The 18,141-nt window shown below is 43.7% G+C and overlaps 1 protein-coding gene across 2 annotated transcripts in view; it reads left to right on the forward strand.

Moving 5' to 3' along the window:
- LOC106907691 (suppressor of tumorigenicity 14 protein-like) overlaps positions 1-18,141 on the forward strand; it is a 43,779-nt gene that overhangs the window by 18,751 nt on the left and 6,887 nt on the right. For both annotated transcript variants that reach the window (XM_088003026.1, XM_088003027.1), the window contains 12 exons: positions 3,396-3,431; positions 3,631-3,859; positions 4,068-4,204; positions 4,384-4,481; positions 4,613-4,713; positions 4,787-4,920; positions 5,229-5,333; positions 5,589-5,696; positions 5,830-5,946; positions 7,922-8,044; positions 8,110-8,281; positions 10,366-10,637. In XM_088003026.1, coding sequence (XP_087859152.1) covers positions 3,396-3,431; positions 3,631-3,859; positions 4,068-4,204; positions 4,384-4,481; positions 4,613-4,713; positions 4,787-4,920; positions 5,229-5,333; positions 5,589-5,696; positions 5,830-5,946; positions 7,922-8,044; positions 8,110-8,281; positions 10,366-10,637 — 1,632 coding nt within the window. The remainder of the gene's footprint in view (positions 1-3,395; positions 3,432-3,630; positions 3,860-4,067; positions 4,205-4,383; positions 4,482-4,612; positions 4,714-4,786; positions 4,921-5,228; positions 5,334-5,588; positions 5,697-5,829; positions 5,947-7,921; positions 8,045-8,109; positions 8,282-10,365; positions 10,638-18,141) is intronic.

An 18,141-nucleotide genomic window follows, 5' to 3' on the forward strand; every position in this document is an offset into this window, starting at 1 on the left:
AGTCCCAAGGGTGTTGTTTTAGTTTTGGCTAAAAGCAACCTATAAAACATTTTCCACCTTCTCCTCCCAGAATCAAACTTCATAGCTATTTTACAACCATCAAAGAACTTTAAGGTGACTCATTAACTGAATGTCCACAACATCTTTTAGATTTTCTTAATGCTAAGTATTTTATTGTAAGGCAATTTTGCAAGGGTCAGTAAATCAGTAGCAGAAATAATCAAATAAGTCAAATCAATAATCTAGCCTATCTTTCCCTAATGCTGACACTGTGAACTAAAAAAGGGAAACTTTGAGAGAGACGGACGGAGGTTGGCATCTTGAACCCCAGAACTGGCCTGATGATAAAAAAGGTGTTGCAGCAGCAGGAGGCTCCCAGTACAGGAAGAGTACTGAGTCAGAGCGACAGGTCTCGGGCCTCAGGGTGACTTCCTCATGCGCATAGCGGTCCTCGGCTTCTTGTCTTGCAGCTCTGTAGCTCCTCGTCTCACGATCTTTCTGGTCCATCGAGAGATTCTTTAAACCTTTAATGCCTTGAAATGAGCAGTCTGAACTATATTTATTCACTGCAGGCTGGAAACTTCCTCTTTCTTCAGGAAACCTGCTCTTCCTGTTCCATGACTCTCTTTCTGTCTGACTATGATTTTGTATGATTAAATAGAAAAAAGTAGAATTAAAGCAAAGTTTGCAGGACACAATAACAACACACACAACCAGATTAATTTTATTACCGTCTGACTTTACTGTTGGGTCTTGATGTCACCTGTGTAATTAGTTTTAAAGATAACTTTACTTATTGTTATTATTAAACTAAAATCTCCAGCATAGGGAAGTGGGATGAACTCGACTTTTCTCAACATGTATTAGAGAGTTTTGGTTTAACACAACATGTCAAGCAAGCAACACACACTCATGGACACACACTGGACCTGGTTATCAGTGAGGGTGTGAATATTTCCAATGTCTCTGTAACTGATGTCGCCTGTTGGATCACTTTGCTGTTATCTTTGAATGTTCTTTATCCGTTAACCCACTTGGACAAAAAGCTACTATCACAAATCTGCAAGACAACTCTGCCGTAGGGCCGAATGGAAATGGCGTAAAACTCAACTGCATGTTTATTATGACATCTACAAAGAAAGACTACGTAACTATCACACAACACTAAAACATGCAAGAGAGGCATTCTTTACAGATGTCATAAACAAAAACATTAACAGAGCTCGAGCTTTATTTGCTACTGTTGACTGGCTCACAAACCCTCCTATGACGTTACCACCTGAACTTCAATCTAATGCCAGCAACAAGTTTTCAGCTTCTTTTCAGAGAAAATTCAAAAAATCAGAGGATTAATCTGCACATCCACTCTAAAGCAACTACCTATCCTGTGCCCACACAAAACAAATACAGGAAAAAATGACCCAGTTTCAGCTACTTAATTCTAAAACCCTAGAAGAAATGATAAGTCAGTGAAGCTCCAGTTCCGACCCTCACATTTCTTTAAGAAAGTCCTGCCTGTCATTAATGATTTGGTCCAAATAGTAACTCATCGCTCTCTTCAGGTGTTTTCCCTTGGAAACAGCAGCTATCAAACCACTGATAAAATCACAACTGCAGAACTACAGGCCGACCTTTGACCTCTGACCTCCCATTCATCAGCAAAGTTATTGAAAAAGCTTCAACAGTTAAATAACTTCCTAACGATAACCAGTCGCTTTGACTGCTTCCAGTCTGGTTTCCATGGTACCCACAGCACGGAGACTGGCCTAGTCAAAGTGTTCAATTATATCCATATAAATACAGACTGGGAGAACCACAGTGCTGGTTCTGGTTCTGTTGGACTTCAGTGTTGATCAGGACATTTTACTGAATCGACTGGAGAGTTGGGTCGGACTCTCCGGTCCAGTGCTCAACTGGTTTGGATCTTACATAAAGAACAGAGATTTCTTTGTTTCAATCAGAAACTTCTCATCAGAGAGGTCAAAGGTCACATGTGGGGAACCCCAAGGTTCAATCCTAGGACCCTCCTATTCAATATCTACATGCTCCCACTGGCTCAGGTTATAACAGGAAATAAGATCAGCTACCATAACTATGATACACAGCTCTACATTATGATGTCACCAGGTGACCTTTGACCCCATCCAATCACTGAATAGATGCTGAGAACAGATAAATGTGAGGACAAAACTTTGTCCAGCTGAACAGAAACAAAACTGAAGTTATTAGTTTTGGACCTAAAGAGGAGTGATCTAGAATTATAGATCTAGTAACAGATCTAGAGTTATAGATCTGGAGTTATAGATCTAGTAACATATCTAGAGTTATAGATCTGGAGTTATAGATCTAGAGTTACAGATCTGGAGTTATAGATCTAGAGTTACAGATCTATAGTTGCAGATCTGGAGTTATAGATCTAGAGTTACAGATCTAGAATTATAGCTCTAGTCTGGAACAAACTTCCAGAAAACTGTAAAACAGCTGAAACACTGAGCCCCTTTAAATCCAGACTAAATCCCACCTGGTTAGTTTTATTTGAAACGTGATCAAAGATCAATTTATTGACGGCATCGACTTAATGTCATGTTTTGATTGTTGATTCTCTGCTGCATAACTTTATAGTTATGATGTAAAGCTCTTTGAAATGACTTGCTGCTGAAGTGTGCTATACAAATGAAATTTGATTGATTGATTGATTGATTGATTGATTGGCGTCGCCGCGGCGACCAACCAGAGAAACTTTGAGGCAGACGGAAACTAACAGAGTCCCTGCAAATTAAAACAACTTGGGGTATCAGAACTGACTCCCAGAGATGGTGTCCCACACCCTGAGACGGTGTCCCACACCCTGAGACGGTGTCCCACACCCTGAGACCCCACACCCTGAGACGGTGTCCCACACCCTGAGACCCCACACCCTGAGACGGTGTCCCACACCCAGAACGGTGTCCCACTCCCTGAGACGGTGTCCCACACCCTGAGACCCCACACCCTGAGACGGTGTCCCACACCCTGAGACCCCACACCCTGAGACGGTGTCCCACACCCAGAACGGTGTCCCACACCCAGAACGGTGTCCCACACCCTGAGACGGTGTCCCACACCCACATTGCTTTCTTTATGCAGTGAAAGCTCAAACCACACACTCATACACTGCCATGCGAAGAGTTCTACCTTCCGCTAACATGCTAATGTTAGCCCACAGTTCAGTGGTAACTTTTGAGCTAACATTAGCTTCTTAACATGAAAACCTTTTTTGGATGTTTGGATGAGATGGATCCGGTATCAGAACCTCTGATACTGGTGCTGATGCCACACACACTTTGGCAGATCTGTTTTAAATTCCTGGAGAAATGTTCTAGTGGTTCTGATTAAGGTTCTGCTGTGTTTTACAGCACTGGACCCCCGGCTGACCAGGACCAACATGTCTGGTGAGAGACTTCACACTTAAGCAAAACTTTGGTTCTGGTTCTACTGAAGCCCTTATGCTGAGGCTCAGGAGCAGAAACTGGTTCTGGTTCTACTGAAGCCCTTATGCTGAGGCTCAGGAGCAGAAACTGGGTCTGGTTCTGGAAGAGATCTGGTTGGATCCGGGAAGAACCGTTCATCCAAACGTGGTTGATTTTTCAGAGGAAGCTCCAATCAACGTCCACGTGAGGAAGAACGACCACATTGATTCTCCCGGGTTCCCCAACTCCCCCTATGCCCCCAACATGGCCCAGAAGTGGCGGCTCCGAGCCGACCTGGGTCACCGAGTCCGCTTGGACTTCCACACCCTGATCCTGGAGGACGACTGTGAGCAGGACTTCATCCAAATCTATGACTCACTGGCTCCCATCCGGCCCCGCCTCCTCACTGAGTGAGTCCCGCCTTTTCTTTCCTCACCTGAACCGCAGGTAAGTGACATCACTGGTGGGCGTGGTCAGAGGAGTAAACAGAAAGGCTCTGGTTCCGGCTCAGATGCCTGAGACATTTCCTCTAACAGGAAGTAGCTCCTTCTTCTTCCTGGAGACGTTTTCTCTTCAGAAGGTCTGGGTCGGCTGAGGTCTCTCTGTCTCCCCCTGCAGGCAGTGTGGATACCCGCATGGCTCCCTGGCCTTCGTGTCATCTGGGAACGTCATGCTGCTGATGCTGGTCACCAGTCTGGACAAGAACTTCCCCGGATTCAGAGTCTTCTACTCCCAGGTTCCTGCAGCCAGCGGAGGTAAGAAGTTCAGATGAACCCATTCGTTTCTGGTGAACTGGTTTGTGTTCATAGTTCACCAGTGATGTTCAGATGGTTGGTGTTTTTGGGTTTCCTCTTGTTGGACCTCCTGGTTCTGTCTGGTTGTGGGGTCAGTAGCTCCTGTTCTCTGTCCAGTCTGACATTTGACCTTCTCTCAGATTGCGGCGGGACGCTGAGAGGAGAGCGAGGTTCGTTCTCCTCGCCGTTTTTCCCGGCCAACTATCCTCCCAAAGCGGACTGCAGCTGGACCCTCCAGGTGAGTCCTGCAGCTCCGCCCGTTCGTTTCTTCCAGGATTACAAGAAATGAATGATAAAAACCCACAAGATGTTTTTTATTGGACTAAAACCCAAACAGCCCTGGGTTGCGGTAATGTTGTTTACTTTCAGGTTCCTGAGGGAAGGTTTGTGAAGGTCCAGTTCCAGAGGTTTTCTGTAGGGAAGGACGGATCGCCGTGTCTCCATGACTACGTGACGATTGACGAGAAAAGGTAAGGAAGCTTCTGGCCTCTGGGATGTTCTGAATGGACCGACCACAGAACCTGACTGGATCTCCTCTTCCAGATTGTGTGGCAGCCAATCAGAATCCTCCGTGTTCATCAGCCAGAGCAACAAGATGAGTGTCGGCTTCAGGTCGGACCGGGGGCTCGTCTACCCGGGCTTCAGTGCCCGGTTCGAGGCCTTCGTCCCCACCGACCGTAAGCACATCATTTTATAATAATGACAATAATAGTAATGATCATGATAATAATGATAATAATAATTATTATTATGATAATGATAATAATAATAATAATGATAATAATTATTATTATTATGATAATGATAATAATAATTATTATTATTATAATGATAATAATTATGATAATGATAATAATAATAATTATAATGGTAATAATAATAATTATAATAATAATACTGATGATAATAATGATAATAATAATTATAATAATAATACTGATGATAATAATAATTATAATAATGATGCTGTTCTCTCGTTGAGCAGCTTGTCCTGGGAAGTTCAGGTGTGGCACCAACCTGTGCGTCAACACGACGCGCCGCTGCGACGGCTTCAACGACTGCGGCGACAACAGTGATGAGATCGACTGCTGTGAGTCCACACGGCTGGTCACATCGCCCCCTGCTGTCTGGGAGGAGCAATCAGTGCAGACAGTGACTTGATGCTGTGCTGGCTTTCTGCTTACCTTGACATTGGAGTTATGAGCTGAATTTGATGCCTTGACTGATTGATGACGAGGATGACCTGAAATTAATGGATGAATGGAATCTGATCTGTAAACATGTTTATAAAGTGTCTTTGGTCTGCTGCGGACCCGAGGGCTGATCCTGCTCGTTTCTGTCACAGCCTGCGCGCCGATGCAGATGAAGTGCAAGAACAACATCTGCAAGGCAAAGTTCTGGATGTGTGACGGCGTGGACGACTGCGGCGATAACTCTGACGAAGATGGCTGCGGTGAGGAATTCCTCTGGACCGATGCGAGCGGCCGGCCCGCTCAGCCTGCAGAACCGGAACACCCGCCGAGCGCCGTTGTTCCGGTTCTGGTTCCAGAGGTTCCTCTGAGCTCGGTGTTTCTTCTTCTCTTCAGGGAAATGCGGCGCCGCAGAATTCTCCTGCAGGAACGGCCGCTGCGTCTCCAATGCGCTGCGATGCGACGGCAGAGACGACTGCGGCGACGCCTCCGACGAGTCCGCATGTCAGAAATGTAAGGACACCAGAAACGGGTCAGAACTGAGTCAGAACCGGGTTGGACTGCGTCGTGCTGCAAGAGACGTACAGTGAGGTCGTCAGAGATGGACATACTAAGGTGGTGTTGACTGGATGCTCAGTTGGTTCTAATGGGCCCAAAGTGCCCATTAGAAATCCAGGCTCATCAGACCAGGCAACGTTTTCCAATCCTCTCTTGTCCAGTTTTGCTGGTCCTGTGTGAACTGCAGCCTCAGAAAGGAGGCGCCGGTCTGGTCGTCTGCTGCTGTAGCCCTCCGTCTTAAGGTTTGACGTGTTTTGCATTCAGAGACGCTCTTCTGCACTCGTTAGAACTCGGTTGTAACAGCTGGTTATTTGAGTTTCTGTTGCTGTTCTATCAGTTCAAGCCAGTCTGTCCGTTCTCCTCTGACCTCTGACCTCAACAAGACTTTTGCGCCCCCAGAGCTGCCGCTCACTGGATATTTTCTCCTTTTGGACCGTCCTCTGTAAACCCTGGAGATGGTTGTGGGTGAAAATCCCAGTACATCAGCAGTTTCTGAGACACTCAGGCCAACAGCCATCAAAGTCTCTTATCTCCTTTCTTCTCGTTTTGATGCTCAGTTTGAGCTGCAGCAGATCGCCGTGGCTACCACAGGTCGCCTTAACGGAATATTTTCCGTATTTTACTGGTTGTTTCTTTAAACGATGGGAAAATTCAAAGCCCATCGGTCATTTGACAGGTTATAATTCACACCCCAGGCATTAGACTTAACCCAAAGAGTTCATCACAGAGGCACCGAAAACCAATCAGTGAAATAATCCTTTCTGAAAATCACCTCCTGGACTCTGAACTAACTGCGTCTCTCTGACCGGAGCTGACGGCCTGTTGAGAGTTACGGACCGAGAACTTTATTGCTCTTGTAAAAGAAATACTCAAAGAACTGTGGAATAAATTTTTTGTTTATACCTTTACATCGGAGCGCTGCGGAAATTTTTATTTTTTTCTTCTTCAAACACACGAGTACATCAGAACTTAAACTTTGTGGCAACACACGGAGCCTTTAATTGCAGACCAGAGAAAACTGAAGAGATGCAACGTTGAGTTAATCCATTTATAGTCTAAAGGAGCCGCCAGTTTATCCTGAGGAAAAAGGCGCAGAATTTCATTAGACCGTAACATGCGCAACCGATGCGGACGCGAAGAATTAAACTGAACTCATCCAGCGGTTTTAACAAATGGAGCTGAAGACGTTACCCTCTGGATCCAGGACAGCTGCTGTCCATTTCGGAGAACCGAAACCACACAGAAAGATCCTGGTAAAAGCGCGAAGCGGACCACACAGGGTAAAAAACTCACAGTTCAGTTGATCGATTTGGTCATGCCTACATGCATTGAGTTGCTGCCTTGTGATTGGCTGATTCCAATCACTGCATTAATGAGCAGCTGGACAGGTGTTCCTAATAAAGTGGTCAGTGATTGTATATTCATATCTCAGAGTCAGCGCTCATCATCTGTCAGCCAATCAGAGGAGACGCTAGCGTCTGATTCAAGCGTTGGAGCGAAAAGCCCCGCCTACTCTGCTATGTCTGCGGCGTTCAGAGGAAACTGGAGTCGGCCATTTTCCAGGAAAGTTATGGATTCAACACGTTGGGACGACTCAAAACTTTTAATAACAAAGACGCAGAGAGACGCTGGAGGAGCCAGAGAAAACAACCCATCATCCTCAGACCACTGCCTGTCGTCTTCTTCAGCGTTTCTGCCAGTAGCAACATCCGGTTGCTGATCACGTGACTCATGATGTGCATAAAATGTTTCCATGTAGTTCTGCAAAATAAATTATTTCAATATGGCGCAAAACCTTTCTCTCAACATACATGTATTATCGAAACTGCCGTGTTTACATTAAGCAAATTAATTTTGTAATTTCAATTTGTGCAATTTTATAGTAAATGGAAACTCAGCTGATGCTGACGTCATCTCTGTCGCTCCGCAGCGCTGCAGCTGCCCTGCTCTGATTTCACCTTCCGCTGCCGCAGCGGCCGCTGCATCAGCAAGCTGAACCCGGAGTGTGACGGCACGCCGGACTGCGAGGACGGCTCGGACGAGGACGACTGTGGTGGGTCCAGTTCTGACTCCCACACACAAATACACTCTCTTTCTCTGACGCATGTGTGCCGACAGACTGCGGCGTGCCGCCGTACCGCAGCCTCCGCATCGTGGGCGGTCAGGCGTCCAGGGAGGGGGAGTGGCCCTGGCAGGTCAGCCTCCACTTCAGAGGACAAGGACACACCTGTGGAGCCTCGGTGCTGAGCCGCCGCTGGCTGCTGACCGCCGCCCACTGCGTCCAGGACGAGTAAGAACCGAACTGAGCCCAACAGAACCCGGCTGGGTTTAACTACAGGAGGAGGTAGATCAGCCCTCTGATTGGTCGGTAGATCAGCCCTCTGATTGGTTGGTAGATCAGCCCTCTGATTGGCTGGTAGATCAGCCCTCTGATTGGCTGGTAGATCAGTCCTCTGATTGGCCGGTAGATCAGCCCTCTGATTGGCCGGTAGATCAGCCCTCTGATTGGCCGGTAGATCAGCCCTCTGATTGGCCGGTAGATCAGCCCTCTGATTGGCCGGTAGATCAGCCCTCTGATTGGTTGGTAGATCAGCCCTCTGATTGGCCGGTAGATCAGCCCTCTGATTGGTCGGTAGATCAGCCCTCTGATTGGTTGGTAGATCAGTCCTCTGATTGGCCGGTAGATCAGTCCTCTGATTGGCCGGTAGATCAGTTTTCTGACCACTGAAGTCCAGACCTGGAGGACCTGTCCTCCAGTTTCTAGCAGCAGGGGTTCTCCAGCTCACCGGGACCAGATGGATGTCTCAGAACCGGTGTTCTGACTATCTGTGCTACCTCGTCAGATTTTCCTGCCATAGTACGGGTTGATGGCTATGTCTATCTGTTGGTGCTGCCCGTCTAAAACTGCTACATCATGTTTGCAATATACAGCAGGTTGTTAATGTTAAATATATTGGATACCATTATTTAAGTGACTGAAGTGGAAGCTTAGGAGTTATGCTTAGCTTAGCATTGGAACAAATTATATACACGACGAAACCACAAGGAGATCACTTCCTTCATCTGAATATCCTACCCGTTTAAAATAAAAACCTGAAGATGTTTGCAGTCATTATTAGAATGTGCTACCTTTTAAAAAACATTTTAAGTACAGAGGTGTTTGTCAGCATGAAACAGTATCAGACAGGGGAAGCAGGTTTTTATTGAAATTAAATTAAACACAGACAAATACAGATCACTGCAACTCCTTTATGCTCATTAATACTTCATGTCTGTTTTCAGCCACAATGTGTCACCGACCTGCAGCTCACTGAAATGATGCGATATGATTAATATACACTAATATTAAACCGCTATTACAGCTTCAGTCCCACGTAGTATCGCTACCAACATCTATTTAGCAAGGTTTAATAAAACCTGTGTAATTAAACTAAAATACTTTAAAGAACAGGAACAGGGCTATAAAGCCAGGTGTAAATACAATAAATTAAATCAAGCTTACCTTAATCTTCGACCAAATAAATCAGACGAAACGAAACTTCCACAGGTAGGATAAGAAATCTGCCGAGTCAGCAGATTGTGACGCAGCATCAATGTGCGCATCGCAAGGTAGGACGGCTTGATGGGTGGCACAGATAGTTAGGACACCAGCATGAGACAGGGACAAGGACACGAGAAAACCACGACAAGGATCCGACAGGGAGCTTTCTGCCATATATGTTATGTAACAGAAAACATATTCATCTATTTAACTAACAGGGAGGAGTCTCATGTTATGACTATGTTGTAACATGGTTGGATCTGTGGATCCATTTTCTTTTTTTGGGTGAACAAACTCCTGCCTCAGATCAGTAGCCGTTAGCGATCATTAGCTCAGCTGGTGGATGTTTATTGTAACACAGAGCAGAAAGCTGAGGTTGTTGTTTCTCCAGTGTGTGGCGCTGGTTGCTATCATTGGTAGCAGCTACACTGGCTCACCCACTAGAAGGAAATAAACGCACCCAGACAACACTTGCATTCTATTGGCTGAGAGGTTGCCAGATGACGGTACTTTTCTGTTCCAAGTGCGAGCAGAAAATGATTCGTAAGCCAGGAGAGAGGTTTGCAAGTGGAGATTTGATCTGAGCAGAGAGACGAGTTTTGAGTGCGAGCAGAAAGGTTTGAGAGAGCAGAGTGAATATTTGAGAGCAGAAGTTTGGAGTTCAAGCATCACAAGTTTTGAGAAGGAAAACATGAAGTCCTGCTTTCAGACTGACAGTGTGTGTTCTCCAGTTATGGCAGAAAAATTCCTTCATAGATTTCCAGGTTGTCTCTGTGGATACGCAGCAGGTGGCGCTGCACCGTCCTGACCTTTGACCTCCATCCATGGCGCAGGCACGCTGTGGCGGACCGATGGGACGCCTGGCTGGGGCTGCACGCGCAGGGCCAGAGCAACCAGTGGACGGAGCGGCGGAAGGTGAAGCGGATCGTGGTCCACCCGGACTACGACCGGGTCAGCCTGGACGGCGACATCGCCCTGATGGAGCTGGAACCGGACCTGATTCTGAACCAGAACATCTGGCCCGTCTGCCTGCCGTCTGCCGCACACCACTTCCCGGCCGGCCAGGAGGCCTGGATCACCGGCTGGGGTGCCACTGTGGAGGGAGGTGAGGCGCTTCTGCTCCGGACCGGTTCTACTGGTTTATTCTGTGAAGGGTCAAAGTTCACGGAGACATAAAACAACGCTGCTGTTCTCCACGTTCCCCAGGCTACCCGACACTTACTAACTAAAACACCTGAATCAGGTTTTCCTGTCAGTTCTTCTCTTCCAGGTCATCAGAATTTTAAATCTCTTCTCACTGAAAGTAGCTGTAAGCAAACCATTTACAGTCTGCAGCTCTAAAACCCTCAGTATTATTCAACCGTCTGATCTCCATGGCGAAATAAAATCCTGTCAATAATTCTTACATTTTCCAGATTCCATCATGTAAATATATTCATTACATCGACCCAGTCTTCCCTTTCAGGAGCTTCCCAGGGCGCAGGAACAAGTTTACCATCGGGGGGAAACGTATCGGAAACCTGACAGATCCGTAAATAGCTCGAGCAAAACTGTCAAACAATGGTGTCATCAACGCGTTACTGTAATGTAGCTGATGGATGAATTTTTCATTGAGTAATCAAATGACTCTTTCAAACTAACTACACTATATATCACATGTGTGCAGGCCTGTCACAGTAACTACATTTGATGGACGATAAATTGTTCCAGAAGTTTTGAGACCATTTTTAAGTAATAAAATGTTTATGGCAAAATAATGATGCAAGAACACAACCTGAAAGATCAGTGAACTATAATGAACATTTAACACTGCAACTGGTTTCAAATATCCAACAAAAATAAGCAAAACAACAAATGAAATGAATTTTGAAGTCTTTGTAAATAAAATTTTCCTTAAAAAAAGGTTTAGTTGAGACCAAAGCACCAACCTGAAAGCTTTAACATCCAGTCTTTGGTAGAGAAAGAGAAGGGGGATCGCGGATGCAGAGGAGGGGTGAGGACTCCAGTAGCTCCTTTATGCTGGAAATTATCTCATGACTTCTGTTTATATACGAGTATTGAGGACACTGGGGATATTTTTCTATGGCTAGCTATAATTTTTGACAAGAAAAACAAAAGAAAAGCACGGCTCAGACCTCCCGACACGCTGCAACCACAAAAAACATGGCGGACGAAGAAAAAGAGACGACGCTTTCCACGCTTCTGCAGGCTATCCAGGAAACTAAGGACGAGCTCGCAATGCACACTGACAAGAAAACAGCCGATATGCAAGCAACCCTAACGAAAATCAAGACATCCTGATCTACATTGGCAGAACAGGTTGAGGAGATTGAGTCACGGGTGGGCGCAAATGAGGACGACATTAAAGAGGCTCATTACAGGCATCAAAGACAAAATGGACGAGCTGGAAAACCGCAGCAGGACATCAGAATCTTAAACATACCGGAGCAAGCTGAAGGTCAAGACGCGGTGGGATTTCTGGAGAAGGCTACACCTCAGATCCTGGGGGCGAAAACTTCTCTTTGCCTATCACCCTGGAGAGAGCACACCGCCTCGGCAAAAGGTGGGACAGACCTCGCCCCATTATCGCTAAGCTCCTGAATTACAGAGATAAAAGATTCTTCGCCAGAAACAAGGGTGAGACGATGTTCCAGAACAAGAAAATGGCGTTCTGTCCGGATTACAGCGCTGAGCTGCAGCGCAGCAGAGATGGATTATGCGCTGATTTTCCCAGCTCAGCTTCAAATAAAACACATGGGATCCAAGTTTTTCTCTCCTGCCAAAGCTCAAAAATGTCTGACAGAAGAGCCACGTGAGTAAACTGAAATGACTGGTGCTGATTATAATCGAACATTGATGAAAAGGATGGTGAGTCATGTTGTTCAAGATATTAAGGTTTTATTTGTTTGTTGTTGCATGGATGACCCTTCAGTTCCTTGTGAGTCAACCTATTCTTGGATAAGCCATAATATGTTGGTGGTAAATTTTGGAAATATGTGTAGAATGTCATGAATAGTCAATTTAACTAAGTTGCTGGAGCCGCCAGAGACGTAAAGGTTGTTCAGGAGAATTTCCTACCTGTCTTTCTCTGTTATGGGTTCTTTATGGGGGGGGTTTGTGTGTGCAGTTTGGGGAATGTACGATCTCTCAATGAAAATCAAACGCTTACTTACACAAAAGTCCAAATTAACTACCAATGTAAATATGGTGCATAATCAAGTATGTCCCAGATGGGGAACTGGAGCCGCCATCTTGGCCAGACATCTGTGCAAAGAGCTTAACAATGGATCTTTTAACATGTATTTCATGGAATATTAGGGGCATTAATTCACCAATCAAAAGGAAGAAAATGCTGACGTATCTAAAGAGGCAGAAAACAGATACTGCATTTATTCAAGAAAGTCATCTTACAGACATGGAACATTTAAAGCTGTACAGACTGGGTGGGGAACGTTTTTTATTCATCTTATTCATCAAAAGCAAGAGGTGTTGCACTACTTATAAGAAAACACTTGAACTTTAAGTTAAACTTGGTTGAGAAGGATAAAAATGGCAGATTCTTACTGGTGGATTGTGAAATAAATAGAGAAAAAAATCGCACTGATAAATGTATATGGTCCTAACTATGACGACCCACTATTCTTTAATAATTTGATCATGAAACTGATCATGAAAGTTAAAATCATGAGACTTTAACTTGGTCCTGGACCCAGTTCTGGACCGATCGTCTCCTAAAACAACTTCACTACCAAAGGCTGCAGCAGCATTAAAGCAGGGTATGAAGGACTTGGCCATTATTGATGTATGGTGCAACCGACACGCACATCAGAAAGAGTTTTTTTTTCAGCAACACACAATACACACTCTAGAATTGATATGTTCCTAATGTCTGAAGAGACGATACCCAAAGTGACAACATGCTCTTACCTTGCAGCTACATTGTCGGACCATAACCCTATAAACTCACCTGGATGATTGGCAGGCAACAGATTATAGGTGGAGGTTTAAAAATTACAAGTTGAAGGATCCTGAATTTGTTGCATATATGACCAATAATATTGAAATATTTTTAGAAGCCAACTATAATACTTCAACACATGCCAATATATGGGAGGCCCTCAAAGCTTATATGAGGGGACATATTTAGTGCTTACAAGGTTAAAAAAAATAGAGACGCTGATTAAATTGGAAAGTGACATTAAGAAGTTAGAGCAGTATATTGCTACAAAAAAGGAGGAACACCTTAACTCAGTGGTCCCCAACCTTTTTATTACCGTGGACCGGTCAAGAGGGGGGGACCGTCAGATAAGGCTTCTGCATGTTGGTGTTCCCGCTAAGTCCTGAATATACCCAGTTTGGTTGTCTTGGCCCTTTTATCGCAGCCTGTGGGGTTTACCCTGACTGGGAACGAGAACACAACCTGTTGAATGTGACAGGTAGCCAATCAGAAAGCGCAGTGACGTCAGAACAGAGGAGAATCCCAAACAGCTGACATATCGCGCAACTGAGAGTCTGGTGGATATCGGAGATGATGGAAATGTTTATTATATGTAAAGGTCATTATTATATATGTTTATTATGTTATTCAGTTAAAAATGTTAACTATGAAAAAACAGTCACCTCCAAATCATAGTGCAGCTATTTGCTGCTCCCGTCGTCTTTTATCCACCGCCTTTTCTTTTTGTTTCTTTTATCTCTTAAAATGACTCCACAAACTGTCACTATTGCTTCTACATCGTCATCCATGTTTGGTTATTCTAAATTCCCGTTTGCTATGTTGGGGGTTTTACTGGATTATCCTCTGGACTCGGTTCGTGTTGCTCCTGCCTTGAGGCTGAACATGAACCGATCGAACCTGTTGGACTTTTATCAGCTCTGTGGTCACAGAGGTTTGGAGAATCGGCCGACATCCTTAAATCTTGCCGTCTAAACCAGACTTAAGACTCACAGCTCTACTCATCTCCTCTCGCCCACTGCCCAAACGCTCTGACTCTGGTCGCTATGGTAACGTTTACATATCCCTTCAAAATAAGATACAGATGCGCCACAAAACAGAACATTTTACTTTAACTCATGATAAAGACTAACGGAGCCCTGAGCTTGTTTCTCTGCAACCAGACGGTCCATCTGGGAGTGATGGAGACAGTGACACCCAAAGTGTTGCTTATATCCACAGCCTGCTTGGTCTCTGCGAGGTGAAGCAGTTTGAAGCTTCATTGCCTCATTAGCAGCCGGTCGCCGCATGTTACTCAGAGCGGCTTGTAATGTTTGACTCACCTACCGGTCCGGGATAAATCCATCCTCCTGTCTCTTCTCTGGGCCTTTTCCCCTTTGCAAAGAAACTTTCCAAAGACATCTGATCCGTTTCTTACTCATTTTGCTGCTTGTGGCTCAGTGTTGGCGCGCAAGTAACCGAGAGAATCCGGTTAAAGGATTTTCAAAATAAAAGATCCTCCAGACTCAAATAATACATAAAACGGAAATATTTAATTATTTCTTGCGCGGCCCGGTACCAGTTGGTCCACGGACCGGTACCGGTCCACGGACCGGGGGTTGGGGACCACTGCCTTAACACATTAATTAAAACAAAGATGCAATATGATAATCTATGTACCAATAAAGAGGAAGCAATAATGGCCAGAATTAGGTATCACCATTATGAATTTGGGAATAAAACAAGCAAACTCTTGGCATAGCAAATGAGGAAGGAAACCGCAGTAAGGTTCATACAAACAATAGAAACGGATGACAGCAGGGTTCTTGACAATCCAACTATAATTAATGCAGAATTCAAACAATTTTATGAAAAATTATATAGATCAGAGCAGGATAATGTAGATAATGAGGTAGAAGGATTTATTGGAGGAATAACGCTTCCCATGTTACAGGAACAGGACAGAGAATCCCTGGAGGCAGATGTCAGAAGCGGAAATATTTCAAGCTTTGAATTCTGTACAAAACAACAAGACTCCTGGTCCAGACGGATTTCCTGTCAAATATTATAAAACCTTTGCAAAACAATTGCTGACTCCTCTCACAAACATGATTAAAGAAGCTTTGGAAAATACAAAATTACCAGACTCATTGGAAACTGCAGCAATTATTCTACTTCCAAAACCAGACAAGGATAAAAAGAAATGACGCGAATAGGCCCCTCAGTCTCCTAAATGCTGACTATAAGATACTATCTAAATTAATTACTCTTAGACTTGAGAATGTAATACCAAAATTAATGCATGCTGATCAAACTGGATTAGTTAAAAATAGACATGGAGCAGATAATGTACGATGCCTGATCCATATAATGAACACAGCTAAAAAAAACTAATTCCTCTGTTAATAATCTCTATGGACCCCAACAAAGCATTTGATAGGACTGAACCAAACTTTCTATTTCAAACTTTAGAAGCTATGAACTTTGGAAAGAAATTTACTCAATATATTAAAACACTGTTTAATAATCCAAAAGCTAATGTACTAACCAATAATGTTCTATCTACTACATTTTCCTTATCTAGGGGTTGTAGGCAGGCCTGTCCAGCTCCCCACTGCTCTTTGCACTTGCATTTGAACCTCTAGCTGCTGCCAACACTTGTGTAACTGGAATCAAATTTGGTCCAAATGAACATAAACTCTCATTATACGCAGATGATCTTTTGTTATATATAACCAAGCCATACAGCTCAATCCCCCCTCTTTTAAAATGCCTTAAAGCATACAGTGCAGCCTCAGGATACAAATTAAATTACACTAAAAGTAAGATTCTCCCCTTAAATGTGCAGGATGATAATATTAGAACTCTTACTAACCCATTAAAATGGTGTAACAATGGCTTTAAATACCTGGGTATCCAAGTGGGTAAATCGGAGGATTACATATTTAAACAAAATTATACAAAGTTAATGGAAAAAACTAAACTTTCAAAGATGGATCTACCTTTATCACTCATAGGCAGAATCAATACCATTAAAATTAATATTTTGCCTAAATATATATATCTGTTTCAATGCCTTCCAATAACTATTCCCAAAAAGTTTTTCATAGAGCTTAACAAAATTATGAATTCCTTCATATGGCAAAAGAAGAACCCCAGGTTAAGATAACCTCGCTACAGGCTCAGTATTCAAGGGGTGGATTGAATCTTCCAAATTTTAGTAATTACTACATCGCCTCTCAGTGCAGACCAGTTTGGATCTGGCTACATGCAGAAAGAAGCGAAGCCAGATGGATCTCAATGGAGCAACATGAGATGAAAATGTGCCCTTAAAGGATGTTCCATTCATAGGCGATAGAAAAAGCCTGGCAGCACAATAACTTTGAACACATTCACCGCCTGGCAGAGGTCTCACTCACTTTTAGATGTAAATATTAATTTCCTTAGAAGAATACCCTTGTGGGGCAACCCTAATCTTTCAAATCATATTGCTGATTCAACATTATAGGAATAGGAAAATTCAAGTAGCAGCTGACCTGTATATGATACGCTAGCTAACTTTCAACAATTGAGTAAGAAGTTTGATCTCCCTAAAAATAACTTTTTAAAATTCTTACAGATCAGAGGCTGGATTAAAGAAAAGTCTGGTGAGACATTTCCAGCAATCCTGTTTGAAACCTGCCTTAATCATATTTATGTCACAAGCTAGACAGTTCAACAAAAGGATCGACGTCCTCTACATGGTATACTTAATGGAACGCTACCAATACATCAGGCGGCTAAAAAGCAAAAATGGGAAATGGAAATTGGATGTGTATATGAGGAAGAGGATTGGAGTGGACTATTAGAACAGTCACAAACCATGTTGATTTCTACAAACCATACAGACTCAATTTAATATATTCCATAGGACATATTGCACTCCGTATAGACTGAATAAGATGGACAACAAAATTCCTCCCAAATGTCAGAGATGCAGGTGACCGATGGGAACCTTCTGCATGCTTTGGTATTGTCCAATAATAGGAAACTTTTTGAAACACATGATTGAGATCACATCAAGAGTTGTGGGACATCAGACTGAATAAGAACCCAAGGTGTGGATTTTAGGAGATTTAACAACTATTAGAATAAATTATTATAAGAAATACTTTATTTTCTTGCAAGCACAGCAGCAAAAAAATGTATTTTGAAAAATTGGAAATGTGAAAAATCGCCATCAATAAGACAATAGATTGATGAGTTGGTGTCTTACTGTAAACCGGAAAAGATTCTTTATAATGTGAGAGGAAAACAAGCAGCATTTGGGGCCATATGGGGCCCCTTCATGGAAATGTTATCATCTATGGACGTGACTGACCGGGATGCGGAATGACTCAAACATGATCTGGCAGAACTATGGCTGTGTAATCATATTACCTGTACTATCCTGTAAGTGAGAGACGTAAGGGGTGGGGGGGAAGAAAAAATACATAATCTGATTTATTGACACTTTAATAGGCACGACCAAAGTCACTACTTGTGTTTGCCTCAATAATCCTCTCAGTTAAATGCACTGCCATAGGTGGTGCAATATTAGCTTTTATTATCTTTTTTCCTCGAGTTACTTATAATATTAGAAGATAGAAGATGTAATATTAAAATGTTTTCAAAATTTTGCTAGGGCTTATGGTTT

This window comes from Poecilia mexicana, unplaced genomic scaffold (genome assembly GCF_051168715.1).
Source record: "Poecilia mexicana isolate PSO_F unplaced genomic scaffold, ASM5116871v1 scaffold_23, whole genome shotgun sequence".
Lineage (NCBI taxonomy): Eukaryota > Metazoa > Chordata > Actinopteri > Cyprinodontiformes > Poeciliidae > Poecilia > Poecilia mexicana.